Source organism: Nelumbo lutea, chromosome 7, assembly GCF_056320005.1.
Source record: "Nelumbo lutea isolate HS-2025 chromosome 7, American lotus-T2T, whole genome shotgun sequence".
Taxonomy (NCBI): domain Eukaryota; kingdom Viridiplantae; phylum Streptophyta; class Magnoliopsida; order Proteales; family Nelumbonaceae; genus Nelumbo; species Nelumbo lutea.
In genome coordinates this window covers 2,543,660-2,561,110 of record NC_142690.1, presented here as the reverse complement: position 1 = coordinate 2,561,110, position 17,451 = coordinate 2,543,660, and the positions used below count along the sequence as shown (strand labels likewise).

The following is a 17,451-nucleotide window of genomic DNA, read 5'->3' as shown; positions in this document are numbered from 1 at the left end:
ACAAAAAAAAACTAAAAATGCAACAAGAGATACTGTACTTCAAGAGGCCTATTTTTGTTATTTTGATACTTTCTCCTCTCAACCATGGACAGTTTAGTAGCTTTACCTCTTTTTCTGATAAGATACTTTAGTAGCTTTACCTTTACCATCAAACCTGTCAACGAGGCAGAGGCAAAATGCTGGACTCTTAAAGTTTAGGGTGGGTGGGAGCAGGCGCTTTAGGCTGTGGAACCAATGATAAGGTTTCACGCCAGTATTTAAACACATGGGCCCATATCTTCTTTTATAGTAGGGCCTATGAATTTATTAATGGCATGGAATCTCGTTATTGGTTTCACAGTCCGCTGAACAGTTAAAGCCTTCAGTTAATTCGAATTCAAATTGAGGAGGCCAAGTGTCACTATCCTCAAAGTACAGGTAAACATCTGTCCCCCCCCAAAACTTGTATTGGCGGGAGCCTGTGCACTGGGAAGGAGCTAACTTAGGTTGTCTAGACCCTCGTCAGTTGTCTCCATCTGTAGTTTAGTAAAGCTTGATTCATCTTTTGCTGTAAGTTCTAGTTTAAGGGCAAAAGCAAGAGAACAATGTGACAATAGAGCTTAGTAGAATCAATTAAAGTGGAAGAACACGAATTTTGCACTATGACAAACTTGATTTCTGAGTCCCCCCCCCCCCCTTTTTCCTCTTTTTCCTTCATTTCTTTCCTCTTCACTTACATAATACCCCGTGGCATTGAGCCAATTCTATTGAAATCTCTTTTTATCTATTGATTCGTCCCAAAGTTCACTACCATCCACTCTATGGGATATATAATCATTATTCTCATCTCCATAAGATTTCAGCTTTGCCACCATAACCCACATGTTAGCAAGTTCATTCTCAAGATAAGCTTCTCTTTGTTTAGATTCCTCCACCTTCTTCTGAAGCTCTGCTTCTCTTTGATCCTTTTCTATCAGTGCAGCTTCATATGACAATTCTCTCTCTCGACTCATGGCTAGTTCTCTCTTTATGTCTGCAGATCCTGCTTGGTCATGCCTCTTGATATGTCCATCTCTTCTGCTATTTCGAGCAGTACCAATGGGTTTTCGCTGGGAGGAGGAATTCTTTAGTGTAGCCAAGTCAGCAGCTAGTCTCTCATTATGGTTCATAAGCTTGGCGACTTCTTCTGATAATGCCTTCAGCTCCACTGCTGCAGCAGATGCCAACCCCTTAGCATATGAGCTCTCTTCTGCCAGCTTTCGATTTCTGATTTCCAGCAGTTCTTTTGCTTCTGTTAATTCAGTCATTTTCCTCTTCCGTTCTTCAACCTCGTTTGCCTGATTGTCAAAGAGAGCAATTATAATGTTAACCAGGCTTGCCATTTCATTCAATATAATTCTACGGCATAATATAAACTGATGTATCACATGAAAAAAGAAATTCTACAATATCATCATAAACAGGACATTTTCTTCTACTAAGAAGCAAAATGTTTATCATATATTCGTATTCCATATTATCTATCTTGATCTAAGGTATATATCTTCTTTTGCTAATTTGGCTCAAAGTTTAAAACAGAGATGTGCAAAGTGTCAGGTAAAATTGATTATGCTATGTGTTATCCTGTAAATTGGGTAGGCTTGGGTGTATGACACCGATATCTTGTGTTGAAATATTTTAATTTAGGATCTCTGGAGTTTCCAGACTGACATAAGTTGCACACAAAAGCAACACAGTTCCATGATTAATGCAAATATCAAAATAAATTATTCTATAAGTGTATTATATTTGTGATTCCAGTATAGTAAAAGATGTAATAGTTGTATCAATAGAAGATGCCGTGATAAGGGGTTTCCTACAGAATTAGTTGGGATCTTGCTCTATGATTGTAGCTAACAGGATAGCCCTTAGATTAAGTTGAGGTCTCTCCCTCTCTCTCTCTCCCCCTTGAAGTATAAAAATAAGAGAGCCCTTCTCCAAGGATTCAAAACAATTTCCCCCCTGTAGTTCAATCTGTAGGTAACATGAAAGTTACTGGAATCTGGAAGTGGCAATCATTCAATAGCTCTCTATATACTTGTAGTATCCTATTTTAAACCTTTAATAAAGAATTATATAGTTTGACATCATGCTGATTTTACTAATGCAGAAAGTTCACTTGCTAAGAATCCAAAAGCAGTAGTCTTTCAGGTAGAAGAGTTCTGTTTTTGGTATTTTGATTTCTTAACGTAAGCCTAGTTTTTACATATTCCATGATCATGCTTTAATAGATTGGAATTGGTATTCCCAAAGTTCTTTTTTTTTTTTTTTGAAAAAAGGTAAAGTAAGAATTTTATTGCATAGCACACACAAGAAAAGAATACAACATACACCCAAGAGGAGAGAGCAGGACAAACAAACCAGTCCCCCCACCTGGGACAAACATCACATTACACATCCCATAAGCTCTTCGAGTTCAGCAACAGGAACATATTCTGATGCTTGACGTCATCTACAATGGAAACCCAGGTCTCCGATCTACCCACAGTAATACTAATTAACCCATCAATGCCTTTTCATTTAATGTTAGAGAGTCTAGCAGCAATCCTTCACTGAGCAAGGCACCGACCAATTCAGACCAGCAGCTTTGATGAAGTGCCACCAGATCTCAACAAGTTACCAGGAAATGGATGCAAAGATGGTCAACAGACGCAGCCTCCCAGCCACAGAGGCCAAGCTTAAGTCCTGGATCAGCAAATTGCTTCTCAAAATAAAACTCTTGGTAAGACACTTACAAAGGGCTGCAGCCCAAACCAAGAAATTCAGCTTCAAGGGGACATTGGGTTCCAGACCTGCTTGGTTGGAAAGCACATTTAGTTTGACCCATTCAACCCACACACAGATGATTTTACAGAAAAATGCCCATCATAATTCCATCTCCATCTCCAGATTCTCCACTTATCCATCTGATTTACCTCAACAGACTGATCCTTCAACAAATGAAGCAGCCCAACAACCCAATCCCGGAAACTTCTCCTGATTCTGGGACTCCAAATCACATTCCCCCCAATAATCTCATAAAACTCCGCAACTGAGGCATCCTTATTCTTGGCTAATCGAAATAATTGAGGGAATAACTCTTCCAAAGAAGTTCAGCACACCAATGATCCTTCCACAACAACAACCTGCTACCATCACCCACCTTGTAGCCAATACCCTTCGAGAAACACAGGAGGATTTTCATGAAACCTTTCCAAAGAGAGCAGCCATAGGAAGACAGAGTATAACAGGTTAGCTTCATGTACATGTAAACCAAACATTTTTATTATTATGAGAATGATTCATTTTATTTCATCAATGGAAACTTGTCTAGGTTAGTATGGGTTTGTGGATGAATTTAATAGGTTAGCTCCAAATAGCTAGAACTGAAAAACCAATAAATAGGTTTACATAACTAAAACCTGTTCTTGTAGTGGCAAGTCTTCATTAGCATCTCCAAGGACTGCATCTTCCTTTCTGAGAGCAACTTCTTCTTGGAAGCTTCTCTCTTCAGTGTAATGCTGTGAATGTGCTGTTACTGAAACTGAACTAGAACTCTTCAGCTCTTGTGCTTCGGCCAGCTGTTGTCTCAAGGAAATGATTGTTTCCTGCAATCCTTCACACTCGTGGATCTGCAAGAAAAAGGATATTTGACAACAAATCAGTTACCATTGCCAATAGTATAAAATATTTGTTACACTTCACCTTTTGCAGGTAGGGGACATGAAATCCATGGGGAATCCAAATGCTTGATCAGATACATATCACCAAAACTTTAGGCCCAAGTAATAAATTTTGCGAAATTTTGGTAAGACTTGGGGGAATATTACTGACTTGAAATCTATACAGGAAAAGCTACTTTAACTAAAAAGGTAAGCCTTTATTTATTTATTTGAATTACTTATAATTGTATTATTCTAAACCAAGATGAACAATTCCCTTGATTATAAATGCAATAAAATAGTAATACTTCTAACGAATTTTGCATTCAAAGTCAATTAAGCACTAACTGAACCGTGCTGTATGTTATTTACTTTTATGTTTCTTGTTATATACCGTGCTTGATAATTTGTAGATGATCTGCTTAAACAGCTCCAACACACAAGATCCACCCTTAGACAGTTATAGATGATGTGCTTGATAATTTGTATAAATGTAGATGTACATGAAACAATATATAGATAAACCACTATGTAAGAGTTAATTTAATTTGGTACAGAATATAATAATACTTTGGGAGCATACATTGGGTAATGGCTACTTTATTTGCTAGCTGGGTTGTTTAATGAAGAAAACATAAGCAAGCCAGCAATCTTCCACATGGCAAGATGGTTATGTTCCTTAAAAGGCCCTGCATGTTTCTCTAGCCACCCTCTATTCATTTTACAATTTCAGCCCCAAAGGCATTGTCACGTCCAGAACAAGCCTTTTTTTTGTCGGAAAACTTTAAATTAAAAAGTATGAAACTAAAGATTGGTAATATCATTCAGGAAAAATACCAATACAAGGTATAGGACTAATATGCACTGGAAGATTGAACACATGACCAATCATACTCATGTAATTGTGATACATGTAAACCTGTAGATGCCTAACATATTGGTACCAGACATGATACGTACCCTATGCAACGGAAGTGAGCATGGATGCTTCTAATATGCTCAACAGAAGTAACACATAACAAGTATATAAGATGGTATTTTTAATGAATTGTACTATGAGATATCAATATATTAGAAAATTAATTAAATTTGGCAAAATGTAACAAATGAGGTCACTCTCATTTTTGCACTCATAAAGCTCTAGATGCATTGGTTGTAACAGTTTTAGTACCTTTTCGTTGAGCTGCTCTTGAATTATTCTGTTATCCGCAACCTTCACCTGAAACAAATGATGCATCAAAGTTCCTCACATATGATAGAAACTTGAATGAAGCATGAAAAATACTGAAGGCTATGAAACATAAGACAAAACAACCAAGTCAGGGATAGTATGATATAGAAGCATATAAAACCAATATATCTAACATGGAATTAGAAAGTAAAGAAATTCACATTTACATGTTGAGAGCAGCATGGATCCAGGTGAGGAGGTGGGCGCATCCAAAACCAAAATAAATAAATAATTGAAAACTCCATGGTAGATTCTCCTCTGTCAGTGTAGCAGCTCTCTCATTGGTCCTTTCTCCATGTAGACCTCCTCCCCCAAATCCATTACTCTCTTCCTTCTTAGTTTATGTGGCAGTATGGCTGCAAATGGCTTGAATCAGATTGGATGTAGGTAGATCCAAATTTGATTCATTTATATTGGAATTCCAATTGTATCTTATCCATTGGATTTATGTTAGTAGACGATCAAGACTACAATCAGCCTTGAACCCTAATAGATTTCAGATTAGGAAAAGTAGAAGAAAAGGAGAAAGGAAGAAAAGAGAGAAGAACTGGAGAAACAAAGGTTGAAAGAAGGGACAGATTCAGAATGATCTGCCACCACCACTCTCTTAGTATTTATAGGTTATGTTCAGTACATAGGGAAAAGGACAGATCTGCCCTTAGTACTTACATGACAAATAAAGCAAATAAAAAACTGAAATAACAAACTGACCACCAACTGACACTACCATGACTGAAACAAATAATTACACATACTGTCATACGAACACAGTGGGGACCACAGCTGTGGGGCCCACACCAGTGTTCTCTACACTCCCCATCAAGTTGGGAATAGATATTTATCATTCCCAACTTGGATAGGTCTGCCTCTAACTTCTTCCTTGGTACTGCCTTGGTGAGGATATCTGCGAGCTGCATGTTGGATGTGATATACGAGAGACACTTCTTGTGATGAGAGCCTCGCTCGCACAAAATGTCAATCAATTTCAATGTGTTTAGTTCTGTCATGCTGCACCGGATTGTGGGCTATATTAATAGCCGCCTGATTATCACAATACAACATCAAGGGCTTCTCATAATTAATACCCAACTCTTCAAGTAGTGATCTCAGCCATAGGATTTAAGCCACTCCGTTAGCCATTGACCTGTACTCAGCTTCAGCACTAGAGCGGGAAACAACACTCTGCTTCTTACTCCTCCAAGAGACAAGGTTACCTCCCACAAGGGTACAATATCCAGAGGTAGACCTCCTGTCATTAGCACTCCCAGCCCAATCGGCATCTGTATAGACCTCCACCTTCATGCGATTATTGTTCTTGAACAGTATACCTCTACCCGGGCATCTCTTCAAGTATGCTAATATTCTCTCTGCCGCAAGAAGATGAGTAGTTCTAGGGGAATGCATGTATTGGCTGACAACACTAACTGCATAACTGATATTTGGTTGAGTGAGGCAGAGATATAGGAGCTTTTCAACCAACTGTTGGAACATAACTTTGTCTTCAAGAGGCTCCCCGCCCTCTGCACTAATCTTGTGATTCTGTTCAATGGGTGTATCCGCAAGCTTAACACCTAATTTTCCAATTTTCGCCAACAGATCTAGAACATATTTTCTCTGAGAGATAAAGATCCCTTGTTTAGATCTAGCAACCTCAATACCCAAAAAGTACCGTAGTGTACCAAGATCTTTCACCTCAAACTCTTGATGAAGGAGCTGTTTGAGGGACTCAATCTCACTACCATTATTTCCTGTCACTACAATATCATCCACATACACAGCAAGCAGGGTCAGAGAGGAGTCCACCCTCTTAATGAACAGTGTATGATCTGGCTGGGCCTATACATAACCGAATTTTCCAAGGGCTAGTCTGAATCTATCAAACCAGGCTCTAGGTGACTGCTTCAAACCATACAATGCCTTGTTCAGTTGGCAAACCTTCTTACCTATCTCTGTATCATAGAATCCAGGAGGCAACTGCATGTAGACCTCTTCCTGTAAGTCTCCATTCAGAAAAGCATTTTTAACATCCATCTAGAATAGGGGCCAAGAATGACTTGCTGCAAGGGATAACAGAACTCGGATGGTGGTCATCTTGGCTACTGGGGCAAAGGTCTCCAAGTAGTCTATACCATAAGTCTGGGTGAACCCCTTTGCAACCAGCCGGGCTTTGTACCTTTTAGTGGAGCCATCAGCATTATGCTTCACAGTAAATACCCATCTACATCCAACCGGTTTCTTTCCTTTGGGTAGGTCAACTAGTGCCCAAGTATTATTTTTCAACGGGGCATCCATTTCAACTTGCATTGCATCTTTCCACTTTGGAACTGATAAGGCTTCTTGCACTGTTCTTGGAATAGTGACATTGGCTATGGAAGTGAGATAGGACCGGTAAGAGGGAGATAGGCGATCATAGGATAAAAATTGAGAAATGCAGTGAGCTGTAGATGTGGTGCAATGCCGTTTCCCTTTGCGGACGGCAATAGGGAGGTCAAGGTCATACGCAGGAGGTAAAGGAACAGTGGAAGGTGTCTCAGTGGGCTCTGGGACTGTGATACCTGGATCTGGAGCCGCAGAAGGAACCAGAGCTGGCTTGGACTGCCGATGACTAGGATCAACCTGCCTGCATCCAAGAACCTCATCTCGAGAACGCATAAGGTAGACTTAAGAAAAATGGGTATGGTCATCAACAAACAACAGAAAATATCTGTACTCACCCATAGAAGGTATGTGATATGGCCCCCAAAGATCAATATGCACAATATCAAAAGAATAGTTACTCCTTTTATTACTCAAAGAATAAGATGTTCTACAATGTTTGGCAAGTTCACAACTCTCACATCTCAACTTTGACAACTCAACAGACTCAAATAAAACAGGAAACAAACTCTTCAAGGACCGGAAAGATAAATGACCTAATCGGTTATGCCAAAGCATAACCGGACTCACAAACTGAGAAACAAAGGACTTCTTATCCACTGGCTCTTCCCAACGAGAACTCTCTCCGAGCAGATAGATCCCATTCGTCTCACGGCCAGTCCCAATCACCTTCCTCGTCTCCAAGTCCTGAAAAACACATCGGTCAGGGAAAAAGGTTACTAAACAGTTCATATGTTTGGTAATACTACTAACTGAAAGCAGGTTAGTATCAAGCTTAGGAACATGCAAGACCGAAGATAAAGAGATAGTATCCGATAACTTGATGTCACCTTTGCCAAAAATGGGAACGAGAGAGCCATCAACAATGGATACTCTATCTCTACTGGAGGACAAGTGATAAGTAGTGAACAATGATGGCAAGCTAGTCATATGGTCGGATGCACCTGAATCTATTACCCAACAGTGTTCAGTATTACCTGGAGCTGAAGCATGGTAAGCTGAGACTCGAGTACTTAAATGTGCAAAGGCAGATGTGGCAGGGGCCATTGGTGACTGAGATGGTTGAGCTGAACTCCCAACTTCCTTTTCCAACTGTATTAGGGCAGCCTGAACTGCAGCTAAGGTCTCTAGGGGTGTGCCTTTTGTGCCTGACGAGGATGCTGAATCAGTATTCACAACCACATGAGCATTACCCTTCTTATTTCTCAGTTTTGCTGAGACCAAATGAGGATGCAGCTTCCAACAAGTATCTTTTGTGTGCTTGGGTTTCTTGCAATATTCACATACCAGGTCCCATTTATCTTCCTTCTTCCTATCCCTTTCTGGATCACCCCCTGACTTAGATTTAACAACGGTCAGGGCTGGGGAAAGAGGCTGAGGTTGCATCATGACTTTCCGCCTGGTCTCTTCACTATGCACGAGAGAGGGTCACACTATCTCTGGTCAGTATCTGTTGCCGCACAATGTCATATTCTGAATTCAGGCCAGCCAGAAATTCAAACACCCTATTTGTCTCGACTTGCTTTCTGTGAGTTTGTGCATCTCTGGGACTCTCCCACTCAAGAGTCTCTAGGTGATAAATCTCATGTCACAGGGATTTCAAGGTAGAGAAGTAGACAGAAACTGATTTCTCTCCTTGTTTAAGATTATTTACTTCACACTTCAATTCATAGGCTCTGGCAACATTAAGGAGTTGGGAATAGGTTTCTTTCATAACATCCCATATCTCCTTGGCTGTCTTGGCCCACAAGTAATTTCAGCTGATATGTGGCTGCATAGAATTACACAGCCATGCCATAACCAAGTAGTTCTCTTGAACCCACTTGGTGTACATCGGGTCCTCCTTGGAAGGTTCTTTCACGTCACCCAAGAAGTAGCCCAGTTTTCCCCTTCCCTCAATAGCCATCATGGCTGATTGGGCCCATTCCAAGTAGTTTGACCCGTCAAATCTCACAGTTGTAATCTGAAACCCAGTTTCAGATATACTACCATAGCTGCTGTTCCCAAAACTACCTTCTCCCTGATTTTTAAACTCCATCTTTGGTCAAGAATCAGTAGGTATGAACTGTTAGGGTCACTACAACAGAAAACAGCACTTGGACAGTCGATCACAATCAGAAATCAGTATGGAATCAATGCAGGTCTGATCTGAAACCAATCTGTAATCACGGTATATGCATGAAACTAGTGCAGGTCTGATCTGAAACCAATCGGCAATCACAGTACCAAGCAGTCTGTACAAGTTTTCACCCCCTAAAAGAGCTCGAAACCAAAAATAGGTCTGAAACCAGCTTATAGAGCAATCTTAGATGCTGGAACAGAATTAGGGTTTCAATCGTAGGTCTGAAATAAGTGCTCAGCCGCACTTTCCAAGCAGTCCGTACAGTTAGGTTTTGTCATACGGTCAATGTGAAACCCTAAAACTAATCACCTCTGGGAGAAAACCCTAAAACAAGCACTTTCCAAGAGGATAACAAGAATTCGGCCCAACAGAAAGGTTTGCCGCAAGGTTAATGTTAAACCCAACAGAGAGAAAACCCTAAAACAGTTCGGCCGCTCCTTCTAGATAGGTCCAACTTATCTTGATTGATAGCAGTCTCTAGAAAATAAATAAGACTTACCCAGAGAATGCTGTTCGCAACCTTCCAAGGTTGCCTGAACCCTAGTCTTCTCTGATTCTTTCTGATTACCAACACTCTGCAAGCTGTGGCAAGTCTTCAATAGCTGCGAACCTCTTCTGGTAACCTCCAAGAATCAGCCAACGTATACTTCTTCATAAACTTCCAGCCCTAGATAGTTCTCATGTGGTCGGCTGGACTAGACTCACATGAGAAACCCTAGATAGATAGGCTCTGATACCAAGTAGATGATCAAGACTACAATCAGCCTTGAACCCTAATAGATTTCAGATTAGGAAAAGTAGAAGAAAAGAAAGAGAAAGGAAGAAAAGAGAGGAGAAGAACTGGAGAAACAAAGGTTGAAAGAAGGGACAGATTCAGAATGATCTGCCGCCGCCACTCTCTTAGTATTTATAGGTTATGTTCAGTACATAGGGAAAAGGACAGATCTGCCCTTAGTACTTAATGACAAATAAAGCAAATAAAAAACTGAAATAAATAACAACTGAAATAACAAACTGACCACCAACTGACACTACCATGACTGAAACAAATAATTACACATACTGTCCTACGAACACAGTGGGGACCACAGCTGTGGGACCCACATCAGTGTTCTCTACAATGTTGGACATTAATTGGATTCAAACTGCAGTTGGATATTGAATAGTATAAATAAATTAAACTAAAAATGATCAAATGTCATATAGTATTAAAAAATGAACAAAAAAAAACTTTGATGTTATATTTTATGGACACAATTAATTGAAAATTACTTATATGAAACTTGAACCTATGGAAAATTTATTAAAACACAACATTCAAATCAACTTTACTAATAGATACAATATAAATTTTAAGTATATGAGCGTATATATTTGAAACAATTCAAATTGGATTATATTGGATTGGATAGGGGTGGATCCATATTCAATCCAATTATAAATGGATCGAAATCAGATTACACTTAATGAGATTGAATCCGAATTTGAAAAGGAACAATAGGATACCATATGCAGCCCTAAGTGGCAGCAGCCAATTTGTCCCTACTTTGGTTCACCTACTTCCTATGGATCTAATATGGGTTATCTCTAAATCTTACTTTATCTTTTACATATCATTCTAGCTATACTCACTTGACCTTCTCCACTTTTTTCCTCAACTCTCACCTTTCCATCATAACTTACTTTGTCAGCACTATTATTATTTTCATTAGCAGTGCTCTAATGAGAGTGACCTCACGATAAGAACCATAGTGTGCACTCTTGAGCTTCCATTTCTCCATATACAAAGGATCAGTGCCCACTATGAATGGATTTCATTTAAATATTGTTATACTAAAACTCCCCGGTATTGGATTGATCATGATCATATATGTTCAATTCAAATATCAGAGTTTATTGATGTGGTAAGACTAATTGATCTGCAAATAAGTTACAAAATTTTCATGATTAAATGTAACCTAACAAGCTTATTTAGGCCATTTGACTGTGGGTCTTGACTTTCCATACAAGCTCTTATTGACAGGGTGCCCTATTTTTAGAACTTCCCCATTTCCATTTCTTTATTGTTACATTAGAAACTCAAGAAGTTTAATTCTGTTCAGTTCTTTTCTAAATAAAAGCATAACATAACTCCAGAACCTTCATACCATGTGTACATACACAATACTGTTACCATAATCATTTTTCCATTTTCATATCATATTAAACAAGCTTCTTAAAATGATTGTGCTTGTATGGATATATTGAAAATCTTAACCATCAATTTCGAAAGAGAACAAGGATCCTTTGATGTTACTCGAAAGAGAACAAGGTAAATTTTTATATGCTAAGCGTTCAAATTTATTCAATTAAAACCAAAAACATATTACAGCAGAAAAGAATAGTATTTAAACTATTGAAAAGCCATTGCCTAATCAAGTAATAAACTAAGACCATATAACATATAACAAAAATTTATTGCGCCAATATAATAACAAGAATACTTAATATTTTTTAGTAGAGTTGTTAAACACAATAAATAATAAAAACATTGTCAGAAGTTAATATCAATAATATTTATTAACCAATAAAAAACACCTTTAAGGATTATACACGTTTCCATAAAGTAATATCAAATTTTAAAATTACCATCATAATTAGTTCAATTGAAAAGTGCCTAACATATTCCCCCAGGCAAAAGGAGAAATTTCTGCCTGCCCAACTTAGATTAGGGAAAATTACCTCAAGTTCGAAGGACTTCTCATTCAATTGAGCAACCACTTCAGCAAAAGACTGCAGCATAAAATGATACCCAGATGAACAATAAGCTAATAGGCGAAGATATGCAAATAACTTAGGCACTAGCCTTTACCTGTGACAACTCCAAGGTGTCCTTGTTTTGAGATTCTAGGATGGAAACAGCAATCTGTTTTTCTAGGGAAGCTATCTGTTGTTTTTTCACCATGTTTTCATCATTTAGCTTTTGCACATTCACCTTCAGTTCAAAAGATCATCAGGATTTTTCTTATTATGCATATTCATATTATTTAGTAATGCAGAAACAAAAATTTTAAGTTCATTACATGAATTTGTTCCTTCTTAGGGTTGTTTGCAGCCTCTTCTGACAAGCGCTTTAAAGCAATTTGGTGGAGCGCCACCTCCCCAGACAAAATATTTTGCTGTTCTCTTAGCAGATCAATTTGGTCTGTCATTTTTATGCTGGCCTGACATCATTAGGAAAATCTTAAATTTGAAGACACCACATGTAAAAAATGTAATTGCTAACATGTAATATTCAAGAACCAGCATGCTATAGTTTAATTGCAAAAGACGACAGCACTACAGGAACCTGCCAAAGTTATGCTACTAATGAAATCCACTGGGAGGAGAAAAATCAAATTCTCAGAAATTTGAGAAATAATTGGTCTAAGTTTTTTCCTTTTTATTTTCCTGGGCAAAGGAATCCATGACTCAACTCAACGAAGCTTCATCTCAACTCAGCAAAGCATAATGCACATTATTTCATCATGAAAACAATAAAAAATGATGACAAAAAAAATCCAGTTAAGAAACAATACACAGGGTCTGGGTCAATAGCCCATCCATTTTTACCACGTGTCTCTCTTCTTCTCAAATAGACTGCTACCCATTCCTCTCTTCTATTTTTCTGTTTCTCTCCTCTGAAACCAGACTTGTTATATGATATCAGAGTAGAGATTGCAGTAATCCAGTTTTCTTCTCTCTCTTTTCTCCTTTATTTTCTTTTTCTTCACTGCAATGGTGCAACCTGTACTCCTTGCTATAGATCTCTGAGAATTCAGTCCAATCAGGTGTTTTGACTTGAGTAAGGAAGAAAGAAAGGTGATGGAATGGAAGCCCCCAGGTACCAACAAAATCAAGCTGGACTTTGGTGGAAGCTCTTTAGGTAACCCGGGCCTGGCAGACATTGGTGGTTTGTTTAGAGACTCTTCAAGAAAAGTATTGGAAATGTATGTATTCAGGTCCTTTGGGGGTAGGTGACTCTCAAAAGGCTAAGCTGTTAGCACTGCTACAACGTCTAAAACTTGCCAAGAAAGCAGATTTAAAAAACCTGGAGGTTGAAGGTGACTCACAACTGGTGATTTCTTGGATTACCAATAGGGGTAATGTTCTTGGGAACTGTTGTGGATTTAATTCAGATTTTGAATGGGGTGGTTTTGGACCCTTCAAAAAGGGATAGTATAATTTGGACTTTGTCCCCCTCTGGGGCTTTTTCTTGTGCTTCTTTCTTTAAGTCCTTGGCACAACAGACCAACAATTCTATTCAGTCTTTCCCAGTTAAGAAAATATGGGGTGAGCAGATCCCTCCAAGGATTGGAGCTTTTTGTTGGGAGGCATTCCTGGATAGATGTAACACATGTGATTTACTCCAGAAGAAAAGGCCAAATTGGTGCTTGTCCCCAAATCGGTGCACCCTCTGCAAGGCTAATGGTGAAAGCTCCTACCACTTACTAATTTCCTGTCCTTTTGTTTCTGATATATGGGAATGGTTTATTTCTTTATTTGGTGGCAGGTGGACCCCTCCACCAGATATACGAAACTTGTTTACCACCTCTTTCCTTAGATGGCCTAAGAAAAGGGGTAGGGTTATGTGGAGGTGTGCGAGGGCTACCATTTGCTGGACTATATGGGAAGAGAGGAACTATAGGACCTTTTCTGATAAGGAACAAGGAAGGTATCATTGAGGTAATATTGGTTAGGATGGTGCATTGGCTGAAGTTTTTGGATATGTTTGCTGATGTCTCCACAGTTATGCTATTGAATAGCTGGCTAGAAGTGGAAAATTCTGCTTCTTTTTCATCAGTTGCCTCTCGCTTATGGTCTCCACCAGCCCAGGGTGTGTAAAATTAAATTTTGATGGCAGTAGTGAAGGTAATCCTGGGCCCTTGGGTGTTTGTGGGGTGTTCAGAGATGAGAAGACTCAAAGCTGGTTACAGAAGGACAATGGACTGTGGAAATATGCAAATGAAAGAAGGGAAGCTAAATGGTTAAATAGGTGGGTGGAAGTTCAGTTTCAATGGGTGAAGAGGACTGCAAATTCTTTTGCAGATACATTGGCAAAACAAGGGTTGGGAAGGGAACAAATGTTTTGGACTGTATTGTAATCCTCTTTTCTTTTTTCTTTTTTTGGGAGAGTTGAGCCTCTTTACCTCTTCCCAGATTATTATAATTTTATTGTCCATTAATAAATTGATTTCTGTTATTGATAAAAAAAAAAGGGAGATTGAAAGCTTGGCAAGGGAGCTCAATGCCTGTTTTACATGGATTAGGAGGACTGCCAATGGGATGGCTGATTCTTTAACTAAACAGGGGGTCTACAGGCAGCAGCTTTTTTGAGCTGTATTGTAATGTTTTGTTGGGCATAAATTATCTTGCTGTGCTCTTTTGTAATTCTGTAACCTGTTTACTCAGTTATTAATAAAATTCTTCTTCTTTCTAATAAAAAAAATGCTCCTTATCAACTCCAAACAATAATTAAGTAGAAATCCCTATTTTAAGTAGATTGTTATCTTAATCATTGACCGGAAATTATATTTTACAAGATGTTCATCCAAAATGAATATTTGAGAAATCTGTATTTTAAGTAGATTTTTTATCTTAATTAGTTGTATGCATCACAACTGAAGACAAAATCCAGAGAGAGAGAGAGAGAGAGAGAGAGAGAGGGAGAGAGACAGAGAGTAAGCAGTAGCCCATAAGGAGAACGCATATGGAATTGATAAGTTCAAAGGATATACCAACGGTGCATCTGATACAGAAAATCTATCATCATGAACTTCTCTATCCTGTCCAACCTCCAACAAAACATCGACAGGAGTGCTTTCAGTAAGTAAAGAATTAGAAATTCTAGGTTCTGTGGGACAATTAATGCTTTCTGCCCGAGGAGTTGAAGGTGCAGTAGTTGACTTTCTCACACTTGATTTATCACCATCTATGCTTGTCAATGTTTTGAAGCCATTATCTCGCTTCTGCTAGTATAATATTATATAAACATCAACTGAAGAGATTACTGGAACACTTTGAGAACACCACAAGCATAAAATAATGTATGGCACCATGAAGTATTAGCATGTTAAAACAAGTTGTAACATACCCGCAACTTGAACCAATTTAGCAATCCATGCTTTCGGCTTTTTTTTCCCTCCTTGGAAGAATCATCTGTATTTTCACTGCTGCCTTCTAGAGAAACATACAAGTCAATGTTTTCGTCATCCAAGATCAAATCTCGCCTTTTGTATGGGAGGTATGCAAGCTGTAGAAACAAATTATGCAATGAAATCAAGGAAAACTCGCAAAAAAAAAATGAAAATTATCTATTGTGAGTTCTTTTTCTTTAATCATTTTAACTTAAGGTTATCTCCAACCTCAAGCAAACAGAGAAAGAAAAGAAGGACGAATTCTATAATTCAGTGTTCAGATTGGAGAGGAAACTGAAACACAGTTTAGAAAAGAATTTGATTTTATGCAATTTTCTGTATTTGTTGTTTAGCTAAAAAGCATGGCCAAGTAGAACCAGAAGGTAGTGGGTTTTTCTTGACTGGATTTTTCTCAGCTAAAGAGAAAAGTTTTTCCAAAGGGTGGCTAGTCAAAACCCATTGACTCAAGGGAGGTTGGAATCCTCCTTCACGTTTGGCTCCCCTGAATCCAAATACAGCCTGACTATACATCCAACAGAATAGACACTGTATGTCACTAATTTATAGCCAGAGGAAAAAAATAATATGCAAGAGAATTTTCCAGTAAACTACCTCTTCTTCTCCAAAAGAATGCCTTCTCCTGTGACCAGGGTGTTGAGAAAATCTAGGAGATTGTGTAGCCTTTGTGGACACTAGAATTAACTTTGTCAACTGTTGAATCCTACTCAGAAGAACAGCTTTAGCTTCTTCTTCTTGTTCCAATCTTGATTGCAGCTTGACTTGACCATCTTCTAACTTTTTAGATTTATATCACAGAAAAAGAATTTGGTCAAGTTATATGCAAAATTGTTTCAAATGGATATAGATTTCATGACAACCGTGAAAAGATCAATATAGAATAAGTAAAGAAATGACTGCACAAGCCGCCTCACTATTGGTACCTTTTGTTTTAGAAGCATAATGTCATCATCGATAACATCTTTCAATGGTGGTACAGTAATGATACCCCTTTTCAGTTGTTCCAACTCTTCCTTTAAACTTTGAATCTCATTTTGGTATTTCTTGATGAGTGATTTCTCATCAATTATCTGTCGATGATAAGACTATGCCCGTCAGCTACCAAGTACAGGTATCACATAAATCATAAAAGATAGAAAAACTACCTTGTTTTGTGATGCTTGAATTTCAATATGTTTTGCACGATGGGCAAACTTCAATGTGTTATGTGTTTCTTCTGAATTACTTGATGAAGGAGTAACAGTGCAAATAAGCTGTAGTTTCAACCATAAATAGACACATAATTACACTGCTGAGAATTCTAAACAAACAGTGCTTTATTAAAATAATTTTGAAAGTTCTGAAGGAACCAATCTATAAAAACAAAATTAATTTTGATGGAACCATCCAGTTTCATTTAGAATTTACCAATTATATTACAACTTATATCAACAGTAGCATCTTGGGAGACTCACAAATACACGCCCATGACCACTTAAAGAGGACTGAAGAAGCCTCGTTAGTTTAGAATTTCTGTAAGGTATATGAGTAGCCTTTCCATCTGTTAATTTTGATATAACCTGCAATTCTATAAAGCAAATATTAAAAAATTCCTAGAAAAGCTTATCTAGAACTATAACAACCAAAATGATAATTGAAAGCACAAGCCTTCTGATTAGACATAACTGCAGATATAAGTAAAAAGTGATGGCACACAAAAATGTCATAATAACTAAACATATGCTCGTAAGATGTTAAAAGGCTTGTGGTAGAAGGTGATCACAAGTGGTGGCAATCCAGATGAAACATAATGAACAAGAGATGTGGTATTTCGGGCAGGAGATTAGGGAAATTAACTAGATTATCAAAAGTATGGAGGCAACAGTTCATTGAATTCCTAGGTCAGCAAAT

At 38.2% G+C, this 17,451-nt stretch overlaps 1 protein-coding gene across 6 annotated transcripts in view; it reads right to left on the bottom strand.

Annotated features, from left to right (window-relative positions):
• Positions 1-587: 587 nt before the first annotated feature.
• The window catches only part of LOC148844609 (kinesin-like protein KIN-7K, chloroplastic), a 76,449-nt gene continuing 59,585 nt past the window's right edge, over positions 588-17,451 (bottom strand). The window contains exons 13-24 of one of the 6 annotated variants that reach the window (XM_088955723.1): positions 17,016-17,120; positions 16,707-16,814; positions 16,485-16,631; positions 16,156-16,338; positions 15,501-15,659; positions 15,145-15,378; positions 12,451-12,591; positions 12,240-12,362; positions 12,110-12,160; positions 4,831-4,878; positions 3,414-3,629; positions 588-1,316 (exon numbers count right to left, since the gene is read on the bottom strand). In XM_088955723.1, the coding sequence (XP_088811849.1) occupies positions 744-1,316; positions 3,414-3,629; positions 4,831-4,878; positions 12,110-12,160; positions 12,240-12,362; positions 12,451-12,591; positions 15,145-15,378; positions 15,501-15,659; positions 16,156-16,338; positions 16,485-16,631; positions 16,707-16,814; positions 17,016-17,120 (2,088 nt within the window). In that variant the 3' untranslated portion in view covers positions 588-743. The remainder of the gene's footprint in view (positions 1,317-3,413; positions 3,630-4,830; positions 4,879-12,109; positions 12,161-12,239; positions 12,363-12,450; positions 12,592-15,144; positions 15,379-15,500; positions 15,660-16,155; positions 16,339-16,484; positions 16,632-16,706; positions 16,815-17,015; positions 17,121-17,451) is intronic. The other 5 variants (XM_088955725.1, XM_088955724.1, XM_088955727.1 and 2 more) reach the window with 5 other exon arrangements.